The sequence below is a fragment of the Gigantopelta aegis genome, chromosome 4, assembly GCF_016097555.1.
Source record: "Gigantopelta aegis isolate Gae_Host chromosome 4, Gae_host_genome, whole genome shotgun sequence".
In the NCBI taxonomy this organism is placed as follows: Eukaryota; Metazoa; Mollusca; class Gastropoda; order Neomphalida; family Peltospiridae; genus Gigantopelta; species Gigantopelta aegis.
In genome coordinates, this window is record NC_054702.1 from 50,421,448 (window position 1) to 50,437,039 (window position 15,592).

At 37.6% G+C, this 15,592-nt stretch overlaps 1 protein-coding gene across 1 annotated transcript; it reads left to right on the forward strand.

The window, feature by feature from the left end:
* Positions 1–34: 34 nt before the first annotated feature.
* LOC121370673 (speedy protein A-like) lies at positions 35–12,691 on the forward strand. Its single transcript, XM_041496064.1, has 7 exons — positions 35–186; positions 5,530–5,872; positions 6,049–6,107; positions 7,086–7,171; positions 8,378–8,549; positions 9,281–9,560; positions 11,114–12,691. The coding sequence occupies exons 2-7, from the start codon at positions 5,530–5,532 to the stop codon at positions 11,173–11,175; spliced, it is 1,002 nt and encodes a 333-aa protein (XP_041351998.1). The 5' UTR covers positions 35–186; the 3' UTR covers positions 11,176–12,691.
* The last annotated feature ends 2,901 nt before the right edge of the window (positions 12,692–15,592 follow it).

Genomic DNA, 15,592 nt, shown 5'->3' on the forward strand with positions numbered 1-15,592 from the left:
TTATTATCTTATTAGAAGGCGGTGGTCGCGTATACATGAAGGAATATACCATAAATGACAAAAACATTTGGTGTTTGGGGCCTACCATGGATTGACAAGAGAAGATAACTACCATTGTTGTTTTAATGTAGAGGTCGCTAAAGTACCGTTCCTGTCAAACCGGTAGCAGACGACATAAATGGAAAGGTAAAGGCATTTATTTAAAGTTTTGTACTTTTTCAAAGGACCTTCCTTAAAATATGTTTTATTATTTTAACAGTAGATGAAAGAGACATAATAAATACATATCTGCAACTGACAGTTAAATCTACGTTCGTCTTATGATGAGCTTTGTGTGGCAATTTCAAATTTCAAGATTCATGATCATGATGCATTGTTACTTGTAGCCCGAGTACTCTGACTGTAAGAGAGCTAGACGGACATTTGGACATAAACACGCTCTCATTACAGTCAGAGACCAACCTATGTCTTTTTTTGGCAATTCCTGACTACCAAACGGTAGGCAACGAGTCCCGCTCTAATACCACAACAATCCTATGTTTGACGTCAAATACCTTTACATCAATCATTTTCGAGTTAAGTGATACAAAAAAATCCACATATTAATCACTAATACACATACTACAGAAAGAAACCCGACAGCACCCACATTCAGCTACGCTTCGTGACACTCCGTCGCAACAATTACAAAGCTCGGCGATCTATTTCGAGACTGGGCGATTCCACCTTGTGCAGCAGTTACAGGGGTCATCTCATAAGAGGAGGCAGTACGTAGCACATACTTTTGCCGTATCCTGTCGATAACACCCCAAATGTATCCTTCAAATTCAAAATGGAATCAATAATGTGTAATTGTTTTGGTTTAATGACGTAATGAAATCCAAATTCATCCAAAACGGCATTAGCCAACTCTTCCATGTTGTAACTTCGCTTGATATGAGACGGCCCCTGTAACTGCTGCACAAGGCGGAATCGCCCAGTGCGCGATCACGTGGTCTACGTCTCGAAATAGATCGCCGAGCTTTGTAATTGTTGCGACGGAGTGTCACGAAGCGTAGCTGAATGTGGGTGCTGTCGGGTTTCTTTCTGTAGTATGTGTATTAGTGATTAATATGTGGATTTTTTTGTATCACTTAACTCGAAAATTATTGATGTAAAGGTATTTGACGTCAAACATAGGATTGTTGTGGTATTAGAGCGGGACTCGTTGCCTACCGTTTGGTAGTCAGGAATTGCCAAAAAAAGACATAGGTTGGTCTCTGACTGTAATGAGAGCGTGTTTATGTCCAAATGTCCGTCTAGCTCTCTTACAGTCAGAGTACTCGGGCTATGTTACTTGTAGCCCGAGTACTCTGACTGTAAGAGAGCTAGACGGACATTTGGACATAAATACGCTCTCATTACAGTCAGAGACCAAGCTATGTATTTTTTTGGCAATTCCCGACAACCAAAAAGTTGGCAAAGATTCCCGCTCTAATACCACAACAATCCTATGTTTCATTGTTTGACGTCAAATACCTTTACATCCATCATTTTCGAGTTGATTGATTAAAAGAAATTCAGATATTAATCACTAATACACGCACTACAGAAAGAAACCCGACAGCACCCACATTCAGCTAAGCTTCGGCAAACTCCGGACACCAGAATTCTAAGTTCGCCGACCTATATCGTGACAATGCGTCACATGATCGCCCACTCAGCCATTCCGTCTTCCAGGGGCCGTCTCAAAACGACAAGTGCCCGACAGTCACCCAAAAAAGTTTGTTTGGTGTAACGACACCACTACAGCACATTGATTCATTAATCATCGGCTATTGGATGTCAAATATTTGGTAATTTTATCACTGTGTTAGAGAGGAAACCATTAGCCAACTCTTCCATGTTGTAACGTCGCTTGGTATGAGACGGCCCCTGTAACTGTTGCACAAGGCGGAATCGCCCAGTGGGCGATCACGTGATCTACATCACAAAATGGGTCACCGAGCTTTGTAATTCTTGCCATGGAGTGTCACGAAGCATAGCTGAATGTGAATTCTGTCGGATTTCTTTCTGTAGTATGTGTATTAGTGATTAATATGTGGATTTTTTAAAATCAGTTAACTCGAAAATGATCGATGTAAAGGTATTTGACGTCAAACATAGGATTGTTGTGGTATTAGAGCAGAAATCTTTGCCAACTTTTTGGTTGTCGGGAATTGCCAAAAAAATACATAGGTTGGTCTCTGACTGTAATGAGAGCGTATTTATGTCCAAATGTCCGTCTAGCTCTCTTACAGTCAGAGTACTCGGGCTAGATGCATTAATGCCGGTCAGTCAAATTTGGTTGACAGTAGGGCCTCCACGAGTCCAAAATATTAGACTCGAGTACTCGAGGGTCAAACTCGACCCGGACCCGAGTACCCGACACTTACAATTGATGTCCCAAACTGCGTTCCGCTTTTGACAAAAACTAGCCCGAGTACTCTGACTGTAAGAGAGCAAATACGCTCTCATTACAGTCAGAGACCAACCTATGTAATGTTTCGGCAATATATGCCTGACATTCACCACAGGGTTGAAAATTAGCAGTCGCCCGCGGCGACCTTTATTGGTTACAGGCGACTAAGAATTTTACAAAATACAGTACCGTACATTTTATCTGCCTGCAATAAAATAGTGTCACATAGCATTTAGAAGGTTTAAAGAATGTATTTATTAGTAAGTTTAAAGTTACATTCTCTGGTTACCATATTATAACGTCATGTACAAATGTGAAATACAAGCTCAAATGCACTTTTAAAAAAGTCGTGTGTGTTCGCTATGAATGGATATCGTCAAACGTATATGCTTGATTCGTCGCCTGTGCCGCCATAGCTCGGTAAAGCACAAACGACAGCCTGTTGTCAGTTTCAGTTAACACGTGCGTTTGCCAATTTCAAATTGTAGGGTTCGTCTCAAAAAATTAAAAGAGAAATCTTGCGCTGTACGAAGAACGTTCGGTTGAGGATACGGTACTAGAGTCTTTAGTTAAAACCGGTTTGATCTTGACAACGTATTATCGACAGTCGTATCTTCCTATTTCAGAATTGATATTTTATAAAGTGTTAGTAGAACTTTCAAAGTTTAGTTTGTATACTAGTAACACATTAATCATACTAGTAACACATTAATCAGTAGACAATGAACGTTTTCACTTCTTAATTTTATGTGTTAAAATCGACAAATACAAATAAATATTATTTCGTTTGGAAAGGGTAAATTTTGGGGGGGGTTGTTTAACGACATCAAAGATAAAGCATATTGATTTAATAATCATCCGACCCCATACAACCATAAATAAAATGTGTTGAGTGCGTCGTTAAATAAAACATATCCTATCCTTCCTTCCATCTGCTGTTGGATGTCTAACATTTGGTAATTTGACATATAATCTTAGAGAGGAATCGGGTGCATGTGCAGGGGGAGGGTATTGGAGGTCGAAACCCTTACTTGCCCAAGCTTAAAAAAAATTGAACTGTATTTTTTTGGGGAGAATGGCCCCATATAAACTTCGCTCAACACAGTCTATAACCCCAACCCCGCTGAAATCTCTGCACACGCGCCTTGGAAACCCACTACATTTTTTTTTAGCAAGGGATCGTTTATATGTACCATCCCACAAACAGGATATCACATACCATGGTCTTTTTGTATTCCCGCCGATGGGGATCGATCCTAGACTGACCACGATTTCCCAAAAACCACCTTTTTAAGTCTAAGTAATGAATAAAAATAACATATAGTCTTGAAAAATGTTACGTAAATCGAACACAGTACCCTCTTCCTCTACCCCTAGAGCGTTACGTAATTAGTAACACCCCATTACATGTAACGCGTATGCCAACAGCTGGCCACTGTCAAAATTTCAAGGCAAATCCCCCACTCACCGACCCCTGGAGACCGTTGTACCAAACCTCTATGGATATAAATATGTTTTGGAGATATAAGACGACCCCTCAATCAAGACAGTTAAATTTGTTCAAAAATTGCTAAATCTCACGCGATCTCTTGTTGGGGAATTCTATACTTGTGATAGGCCAATGAAAACCGAGATCGGTACGAGCCCATCAAAAGTGTCCCACTTTCAAAATACTGGCTTTGTTTTTGACCTGGATAAGCCAGCGTAGTGAAACCAATGCAGAGTGCGGCGTCATATATGCACCCAAACGTAATTGGATTTTCTGTTCTATATGCTTAAATAATAAAAATATTCCAGGGAATGTAGTTTTAATTAATTTTGCAGAAAGTAACACTACTAACAGCTGCACTGCAGGCATTGAATTTGGGGATTTATTTTTAGATTCTTCCGGAATTGTAAAAATTAAATAATATAGATCGATATAGAGTTTCAAACAGCTTCCAAGAAACCTCAAATATCAGTTGATAGGAAGCTATTTATAAATTGTCAAAATAAAAATAAAATAAGATTTTGATGTTATTTTTGCATTTGAAAGTGCCGACCGGCCTCGGTGGCGTCGTGGCAGGCCATTGGTCTACAGGCTGGTAGGTACTGGGTTCGGATCCCAGTCGAGGCATGGGATTTTTAATCCAGATACCGACTCCAAACCCTGAGTGAGTGCTCCGCAAGGCTCAATGGGTAGGTGTAAACCACTTGCACCGACCAGTGATCCATAACTGGTTCAACAAAGGCCATGGTTTGTGTTATCCTGCCTGTGGGAAGCGCAAATAAAAGATCCCTTGCTGCCTGTCGTAAAAAGAGTAGCCTATGTGGCGACAGCGGGTTTCCTCTAAAAACAGTGTCAGAATGACCATATGTTTGACGTCCAATAGCCGATGATAAGATAAAAAATCAATGTGCTCTAGCGGCGTCGTTAAATAAAACAAACTTTGCTTTTGAAAGTGCCATTTGGTTCTTATTGGTGCTTGTTGGTGGAGTGATCTCTCGGTATGACATATAAATAAATGATTTATCCAAACATTTTCTAAAGAAGAATAAAATTCAACAGAGCCATGTTAATAATATAATCATACAGTATACAGGGCTCGAAATAGGAAGTAAAATGAGGATTGCTGTTATGTTTTTAAAGCAGCATGCCAGATGAAATATGGCCTGCTACAAATAAGAAAATATGGAGTGAGGGGAGGGTTTGGGACAGTCTGTGGAAAATTAGGATCTCAGAGATATATTTTAGTGCATTATGGAATTGAAAAAACCTCAGATTTACAAGATAAATAGCAGATAAGATAATTGAAAAATGACCTGCAATTTTTGGGTAGTTTTAGCAGGTGAATTTTTATTTCAACTGCTTGGTCTAAACCAATGGACTGCTTTTTTCAGACCACTATTTTGAGCCCTGATATACTTGCTGTACAGTTATCGTGGTTGTTTTTCTTAATTAAAGTTCAGATTGAAAGAACTTGCCCATTAAATTCATGAGCACATCCATAATTTGTCTTTATCTGAGTTTATGATAGAAATACTGGGTCTGAGAGCTTATATTTAACTTAAAATCAATATGTGAATGTTTATTTATTTTGCTTTTTTAGATGCATGCTGTTCTTCCAGATTTTCAAACATCGTTTTGCAATAAATCTAAAGTGTCATCATACTCCAGTCATTCATGTATGTGGAACAAAGAAAATAAAAACAAAGAAGCAGTAGATAAACACCTAAGTTCTTGTGTTTCACAAATAACTTTGAAAAGTGAAGATTCAACAAATCAATCTAAACAAATAAAAAGACGGAGACAAACTTCCCAACAAAATGACATGCCAGATATTTTGAATGGATCAGCTTGTGACAGAAAACTTGCAACACCAGCAAAACGGGCAAAGAGATCCTGTTTTATAGTGAGAGCAAAAGAAATGCAAGCTTTCTTTGGATTATTAGGTGATTGTTGGTTTTTTATTTGGTAAATGACTACAGTTTTTTAAGTTTATAAACACTAATTAATAATGTTATTAATTATGCATTTTTTTTAATGAGTAGCAATTATTTTATTTGGTAACTGAGCATGTATTGATTTTTAAATTTGTTTTATGATAATAGATTTTTGTTTTAAATAGCGGATGATCATATTCAAGACTTCCTCGATGTTGATAGCTGTATGAAGATTGCAGATAAGGTACCTATTTTGTTTTAATACTGAGAGAATCATAAGTTAATTTGCAAAACAAAAACAATCGTGTAATTTTTACCTAAATTGACAATCTACTTTCTGCTGTCTTGGGTTGTTTTTGTTGGGGGGTTTTCAGAGAAAAAAAGACAATTTGACAAAATAATTATATTTCTTATCATTTTAACACTTTGTTCATGACCAATATCAACATTTTTAAGCATTCATTATTTTTAAAATTTTAAATGTTTGCCACAGAACTAGTGGCTTAAAGTCTGCAAGTCTGGATAAATGTTAGCAAGAGGCAAATGTCATTCAAAATGACCAATATTAAATTAGATATTGTAATAACAAAAAAGAAAACCAAATTGTTTAAATTTACATAAAATGAGAGTAAAGTTTTTATAAACACAACTGCTTCTCACTTTCTACCATTTGCTTCCAGACACAAATGTCGGAAGCAGAGCTTGCATTCCATTCCACAGAACTGGGTTGAGATCCCAGTCGAGGCATGGGATTTTTAATCCAAATACCGACTCCAAACTCTGAGTGAGTTCTCCGCAAGGCTCAATGGGTAGGTGTAAACCACTTGCACCGACCAGTGATCCATAATTGGTTCAACAAAGGCCATGGTTTGTGCTATCCTGCCTGTGGGAAGTGCAAATAAAAGATCCCTTGCTGCTAATCGGAAAGAGTAGCCCATTAAGTGGCGACAGCGGGTTTCCTCTCAAAATCTGTGTGTTCCTTAACCATATGTCTGATGCCATATAACCATAAATAAAATGTGTTGAGTGCGTCGTTAAATAAAACATTTCTTTCTTTCCATTCCACAGAATACATTTTTAGCCTTTGTTTGTATTTTAAACATAAGCCTTACAGTACAGTAAATCTTTTAATCAAATGCAATATTGCTCTATGCTTAGTTTACAATTAGCATGTTTATCAATTTATGTAATATTTATATGAACATAATTATTTTCCTTTCAGTATCTCCTGGCCATGGTCTTTGCTTATTTCAAGAGAGCAGGTTTCTGTTTACGAGAATATTCAAGATCCAACTTTTTTATTGCCCTGTATGTATTCTTTAAATATTAAATGCATGATTAAATGTTTTAGTCTACTCATTATCAACATATATATATCTCTTTTTTTCAACAAATATTTATTATATATGTCAGTAAATAAATAACAAATAAATAAATGTAATATATTTAAGTACAGCATTATAACAAAGTTTTCAAACAAAAAATTCTAAATTGTTTTGACATAAAACATACTTTTAAAAATCAGTTTGGTAAAAATAATGGATTTGACAATTAAAAGCGGTCTTCGTGATGGGTACCATTGGTGTGGAAGAATATGTATGTTTTCTGAACACCTGGTATCATTGCTGTTTTCAGTACATGATTGAGTACCAGGTACATGTAGTCATAACTTTGTCAAAATGTTGCTTCGACTGCACTGTATGACCTTAATCACAGTAATTGTTTTGTCATTCTGATTTAGCAGTGAAAAACTTGTATTATTGACGAAAGGTATGAAGACAATTTCCTTATACAAATTTAGTATCTTTTGTCACTGACCTATTTCTTGAAAAATTACTTTGGAAAAAGGACAGGGTACAAAAAATGGTATACAATGAAGATGACTAGTATCAGAAGCTGCCTGACCACAAAAACCTATGGATAATTTGATCCGTTTGTCTTTGTAGAGAAGGAACTTTGAATAACATTTTATGCTGGCTTTGACAGTAATACAGAACCATCACAAATCTATTTGGTGTTGGCAAATCTGAACATAAAAACCATCAACACATTCAAGCTCTCTACATTGTACAGAGTCTAAACAGTGTTGTCATGGTACATTTCCATGAATTACAATGGTATTTGACCACATCTATGAAGTTAAATTACTGGTAATTTGAAAGGTAATTTCGAGGCACCATTGTAATTTCTGTATATGATTGAATCATGTACTTTTTAAAGAGCTGGATCAAAAAAAAATTGTATCTTCTAAATCAAAGGCCATAATTAAGAAAAATGGGCAAATCACCATGAAAATCAAACTTGATCTGTAACAGTACATAATAGAGCCGTACACAAAATTTCAGCTCAATATCTTGAGGCACTGTCAAAAAATTTCTTAAAAACTATATATGGGACAGACACAGTCAGTCAGAAGGATGGTGTTAAAACCTATAGTCCCCATCGGTTGGACCAGTAGTGGACTAATTATTGTTATAAATATTGGTACATTTAAGCCAATTGTTTTGTTTTAAGGTACTTGGCTAATGACGTTGAAGAAGATGAAGAAGAACTCAAATATGAAGTATTTCCATGGGCTCTTGGTAAACGATGGAAGAACAAATATCCTGATTTTCTTCGAAAAAGAGACAAACTTCTGAAAAGAATTGAATACAGAGCTATTGTCAGTAGGAGATGTTGCGAGGAGGTACATTTATGATTCCTGATACTGGAAATAATAGTTGTTTTTCCCAGTATTTAATTTCGTTGTAGTTATGACTAAGAAGTCATATACAATTTATAAAAAGTACATCTGTTTTCTTCTCTCTTGTTTTAAACATAAAATATCATATTCATTTATTCATTCCTTTATTACGAAGTATTGTTTAGTAGAATATTTTTGGAATTTTGGAAATATCTAATATTTGTTTTGGGGACAGTCCAGATATCCATCTTCTGAATTAAAAACAAAACAAACCTGCCTCAAATTATAACAAATATAATTTGAACATTGTACAACATTTCAGCTACATGTATGTTTATAAAATATACAAAATGGTGTGTAGATAGAAATGTGTTATTCTAATGTAAAAGAATGAATTTTGTTTATGAATAAACTGACATATTTGTAAAAAGTAATATTTTGTTTCATATTTCAATGGTGGAGAACTTGGATAACAAAATCGATTGCCCTCAATGGGCTATTTTTCCCTCATCCCAAACAGTGTTCTGCGACTGGTATACTGTCTTGTTTAAGGTGCAGATTAAAGATCTAGGACTCTTTTCACAGTAGTAGTCTCTATGGTAGCAGCAGGTTTACTCTTGCATTTGTTTTTCTGTCTCTCTTAACCAAGTGTTAAAATAACCATGTAGGCTGTAGTTTAAAATGATCCGATTTTTTGTTAACAAACATTCTTTTCCTGTCAATTTATATTTCAGATCATGGGAATAGAACCTGACCATTATATATGGAAGAGAAATCGCCCCGAACATCATGCTGGTGCTGTTCGTGCATATATGCATGACCCTGATGATGATGGGTATCCCAGAGGACCTTATGCAACTCCTCGTACCTGTTTTGAATGTGATATTGCAGACAGTCAGTATGACTCTGCCAGTCCTGCCAGTGTGTCCTGGTATGTTTCTTCTGATGAAACATCCCCTGATGATAACAAGCATGGCTGTGTTGGGTCAAGCTTCTCCAGATTTGACATGAAAGGTAACAAAACCACATATATTATATTTCTATGAAATGAACCACTATTTTAGCATAGCCAAAAAATTAAGTAATAGAATATTTCATTTTTAATAGTAAGTGCCACCTTTCCATTCTTAAGTCCCAACCTTTACTCTAATACTGGTCCCATGCTTATAAAACTTTTAAAAGTCTGGACTCACCCATACAAATAGTAGTGAAAGTCTTGGTTTTTAAGTATTGGCCCGAGTATAATACATTCCCAGTCTGGAGCTCCTCGCGGCAAGACGTGTTTGTTTCGCTTGTGCACACTGCACGTGCTTTCGCGGCTCGACTTGGGGATCCTTCACTTTGTTGTTTTTGTCAGCGAAGTGAAGTTTTGTACTGGGATGTATGCGCCATTGGAACTGATTGAACGCTGGAACGTTTCTCGTTTCGACAGTCTGCACCACCAGGTTGGATTCTTTTTTAGCGAGATTCCTCGCCTCCACGTCATTTCTCCGTCTGACTATGTTGACTTGTTTTTTTTCGTGACTCGTACGACGGCCATTCTGCAGATCGCCACGGTTGTTCGCGTTTAGTCTCTACATGTCCGAGCTTGTCCTAACAGCACTGGAAGATTGACCGCCCCACTCTAAGAAGAAATAGGAAGCGGGGTCGGCTCCTACTACTATTTTCTAGACTACTTTGTTTTATTGTGATACCATCTCGTATCCTCCGGAGTCAGGCACGTCCGCACCACTATACCAACCCATGACGACTGGACTATACCCTAGTCTGATTCTCTCTCTCGTTCAGACAGATCTGTATTTAAGCACAGCACTACACCTTCAACGTCTATTGACCGTCAATCTAGGGGTTTTCTTGACAGGATGCAACCCATCTCCTCCATCCCCGAGTCAGGCCACCAATCTTATCTAATTTCTTTCTGACCACCCGATCTAATTTAGTGACCAAATTTAATGAGTAGAATTTTCTTTATTAATTATATTATTTGGGAGATGCGTATCAAAATTTTAAAGGCCCACTATTTAATTTTTGGATGTAAATTTCAAAATTGTCCGCTTAATTTTTTTTGTCCCAGGACAAGCCACTGGCTGTCCAGAGGCAGGCATTAGGACGGACTTGCTCAAAACTCTAGTGGTATATGAGCATGTAAAAATTATTCTCACTCACACTCGAGTATAATATTCCTCTTACTGCTAATAGAAAACAGCAGCGTGTATCTTGACAGCAGACTTAATCTGAAATACTAGATGAAGAGTGAGAATAACTATATATATATGTTTGACACCAAATAACTGCTGATTAAACAATGTGCTTAGTGTCATTAATCTTTTTTCTTTTTCTTCCCTCTTTGTGCTATTAAATGTTTGAATTGTAAGCTACTGGATGTGATAATTATTTTTCAGCCATTCAGTGGTTTGGGGGATGATGTAAACATGTTATAAGGTATTTAGTAATTACCATTTTATCAGTTTCAATTATAATACAAAACAAAATAACACTTGATAAATGTTAATGTGTAATTAAATAAGATACCATTAATGAAATAATAATAAAAAAAATACTTTCAGGGCTTCAGCAAACTTTGATGTCAGGAAACTGTGATGACGTGTGGCCAACCACCGAAGAGTGAAACTAGGGTGGATTCTGCTTTTTGTGCACTTATAGTGGAGAACCAACAGCACTGTGATTTGTTTCATGTTATTTACACTAGTCTTGGACTTCATTAATTTTACTTTTATCATAATATAAGACATTGTTACAATAATTTCCCATTATTCACAATTATACCTAAGTTAAAAGACGTTGACGACAGATTTTTATTATATACATAGCAATGAAATATATAGATCTACAAAAACCATAAAAGTGATATCCGGTGAAAAGTCATATATTTCACTGTATTTTAGCTACAGTGAAAATATAGAAATCGTATTTACTTTTTTGTAAAAGTTCATGATTAAATTGTCTCCCTTTGTCTTGTTTCTTCCTTTTAACTTTGATGGTGGTTTTTTCAAATACGATTTTTATATCAACTCGTGATGTTTGAAAACCACATTTTCACTCATTGCTTCGCAATTCGTGAAAATATGGCTTTCACACATCACTCACTGACATAAAAATTGTACTAAAAAAAACGCCATGAAATAGCCTTTATATACCACAGTGTAGACAAAAATGTAAATGTGTACATTAAAAACTGGGTGGAGGGTATGGTTTGTGATCAAAAGTTTAATAGTGAGTTGTTTACTACAGTTGGGAGTCCATTTTTCCAACCATAAGCATTTAGAACAGATAATTTAATATATCTGATGACAGTAGACATCTCTTAGTACAATGAAGTTGATTTGTTTCTTGCAGCAAGTGTTATTACTGACTAATGCGATTATATCTACTACAGAAATTCTGGAGTTTTTATTACTTAGCGAGTTGTTTACTACAGTTAGGAGTCCATTTTTCCAACCATAAGCATTTCTAATTTAAAACTGATAATTTAATACATCTTATGACAGTAGACATTTTAATACAATGCAGTTGATTTGTTTCTTGCCACAAGTGTGATTACTGACTAATGTGATTATATCTACTACAGAAATTCTGGAGTGTTTGTTATATTATAAATTTGAAAAATAATACAATGTGATGTAAGTGATTTTTTAAAACAACTATTGCAAATGTAGTCTTAAGGATTCCAGTTTTCAAACAATGAACATATACACAAATTCAATATTTTCCCATTAGAATACAGTCAAGTACTAGTACACATTACATTTTATAAAGTGCAGTGTTCATTTTATTCCATAAAAGATGCCTCGATTGGTATTTGGATATACGATACATTTTCAAATCAGTATAAACTCATTGCACAATAACATAATACTTGTTTGTTTATATACATGTATATATTACTGTCTGTTAAAGACTAATAAGGAGTTCCATTCTTTTTTTCTGTAAATTAGTTAATAGTACAATAAGTATATTTGATTTTTAAAAATCCACCTAAACATATAGGGAATACATTGTAAAAATTAAGTAAAATGAAGATCTATGTGATAATGCCAAACATCTGTTTTGATCAGGATGTACAGCATGTCTGTGATATATTTATTTTTTTCATTAAAGCGACAAATAAACAAGTATTGATCACATTTGGTCTTGTTTTACTCAGAATTGTATGATGCAATTTATTTTAAATGTTTTTTGGTTGTTTTCCCCTAAATATTCACATATAATTATTAGTATATAGGATATGACCGATAGGTAACTAAAAAAGGTAGGTTTTCAGCTAGACAGGTGAAATGTAGCTTAGTGGTAGGGAGCCTGCTTACAGGATTCATTTGCATCCCAACCTATGTTCCATGACTGGTTCATCAAATGCTGTTGTATGTACTTTCCTGTTTATAGAAAAGTACACATAAACGATCACTGGCTACTTTTTTCAGTAGGAGTAGCCTAAGTGACAGCAGCAGGTCATATACCCAGTACCCTATATATACTCTTCAAAAGAAGAAACGCAAAACCACATTGTCGTAACATTTGGAGAATTGATTTAATTATTGAATGGTGAGTCCGATAATTACCAAATGTTGCAGGATTATTCACAATTCACTCTAGTCCATTGTGAGTAAGTGATAGGACACACCACCAAGGTCAAGGTCATCTGGAGTCAATACCGGGTGTGGCCTCCGCGTGTGTTGACAACTGCCTGGCACCGCCTGCCCATTGAAGCAACCAGAGTACGGATGACGTCCCGGGGGATGGTGGCCCACTCGGCCTGCAAGGCTGCTGCCAGCTCGGGCAGGGTCTGGGGCTGTGGTTGTCGCTGTCGGAGGCGTCGGTCCAACTCGTCCCATAGATGCTCAATTGGGTTCAAATCCGGTGATATCGATGGCCAAGGAAGGACATTAATGTTGTTGTTCTGTAGGAAAGTCGTTGTGAGACGTGCTGTGTGAGGCCTGGCGTTGTCATGTTGGAACACTGCGTTTGCGTTGGCCATAACTGGAACGATGTGTGGCCGGAGGATCTGGTCAATGTAGCCCTGTGCATTCAGGTTGCCCTGCACGTGGACCAGGTCAGTTCTGCCAGTGTGTGAGATGGCTGCCCACACCATGACACTACCCCCGCCGAATCTGTCCACTTCCTGCACGCAGTTTGCCGCATAATGTTCACCACGACGCCTATACACGCGACATCTTCCATCATGACGTCGGAGCAGAAATCGGGACTCGTCACTGAACCACACCTGTCTCCATCGCAGTTGAGGCCATTGTCGATGAATCTGGCACCACTGCAGTCGGAGTCGACGGTGTTGTGGTGTTAAGATGACACCTCGAACTGGACGTCTGGCACGAATTCCTACCTCACGTAGGCGGTTCCGTACGGTCTGGTCGGATATCCTGCGCAAACCTGGTATTGCTGCGGCTGTGGAGGTGGCAGTAGTCAATCGTTCCCGAAGGTGGCGTACCCGGATGTAGCGGTCCTGCCCGGGGGTAGTGACCCGTGGTCGACCGGATCTAGGGAGGTCACGTGTTGATCCATGTTGCTGGTAACGGTCCCACAGTCTGGAGATGGTGCTTGGGGACACATGGAATGCCCTGGCAACGGCCGTTCTGGATTCGCCTGCGTCTAGTCGGCCGATGGCATTGTTTCTCTGCGGTTCACTGAGACGTGGCATGTCCTGGATTGTCAACTGTCGGCCAGATACAGAGGCCAGGCAAGCGAACACCCTGCACTTTTATACTGTCGGTGTTCATGTTGCACGTGCAGACAACGCACGTGCAGTGGTGACATGGTGTGCACGTGGCTGCGTTTTTGCGAATATTCACATTTTGGAACTTTATTGTACAGTAGGTGCGTTTTATCGAATGTAACCGTGGGAATGTGTTTGAGACATGCAATGACCTTATATTCACAAAGCATGAACCGGTAGGAAACATAAAATCGGAGTTATAACCCATTTGTACCCTTTTGCGTTTCTTTTTTTGAAGAGTATATAAAAAATGTCCCATTAAAAAACGTTTCCCAACTTGCACAGAATGTAAACTATAATGTGCCCCTTTTCACTTGAGGTCTGTGTACGTTTGTTCCAGGTATAGCCTCCGACTTTGCCAGTGATCAAGTCTGGAACATACAGGGGGTCGTGTGTGTGGAGTTTGTCTGTGTGTGTGGGGGGGTTGTGTTTGTGTGTTTTGAATGTGGAATATCTTATTAGGAAACCAAAAAGTCATCCATATCACATTTCAGAGGTCACAGGTTTTAATTTACACATTGAGAGCAACTGTTGTAGCACATGCCTGTCATGGGTGTAGGCGTCAACTTATGCTGTCTCCTCCATCTAGGACAGAAAAGGGGTTGGGGGTGGGAGAGGGGACCACCAGCACTTGGAAACTGCAAGAGAGCACAAGTAGCCCAGTCAGGGTCAGTAGCAGGCGAGGTGTTTGTGGTGTATTGAGTTTTGAAAATTTCCCATAGGATTAAATCCAAAAAGGAAATAGTTTGCGCAATTTTGTGAGGTAATTCTGGTGCATAATTTGGAACTGTTCATCAATAGTAATTTGGAGCTATTTGAGTGATTTGACTTAGTTGGCTGAATTTTACCTCTTGCTGGAACCTTGTGGTTGGTCTCCCATAGTTTTAGCCCTTCAGATGGCTTGATCGATTTAGTGATTCCCCCCCCCCCCCCCCCCTCTTATTCTACCCTTTAAAGGGCTGGTTGATGGGGACAACCCATGGAAGTCTTGGAAACACTTATTTGAACATGAGTTTTATATAGTAGAGCATGACATATTCCTTTTGTCATGATGTAAAACACATTTTGCATTATTTATGTTACATAAAATAAAAAAAAAAAAAAAAAAAAAAAAACTTTCAAAGTATTGACATACCAGTTTTTATGAATCGGCTAGGATGAGAAACAATCCACAAAAATATACCACTCGGCCACATCCTATTAGATGCTGTACTTATTCATTTTAATATAATTAAAACTTTCATACATTCATTACAATATAACTTCATACCATTTGTCCAGTCGTAACAGGAGTTTGTTG

Bases quoted from the DNA above. Each gene is read 5' to 3' on its own strand.
- LOC121370673 (XM_041496064.1), top strand. From the start codon at position 5,530: ATGCATGCTGTTCTTCCAGATTTTCAAACATCGTTTTGCAATAAATCT. The intron at 5,873-6,048 runs GTGATTGTTGGT...TGTTTTAAATAG, and splicing joins AGCTTTCTTTGGATTATTAG to CGGATGATCATATTCAAGAC. The intron at 8,550-9,280 runs GTACATTTATGA...TTTATATTTCAG, and splicing joins GTAGGAGATGTTGCGAGGAG to ATCATGGGAATAGAACCTGA.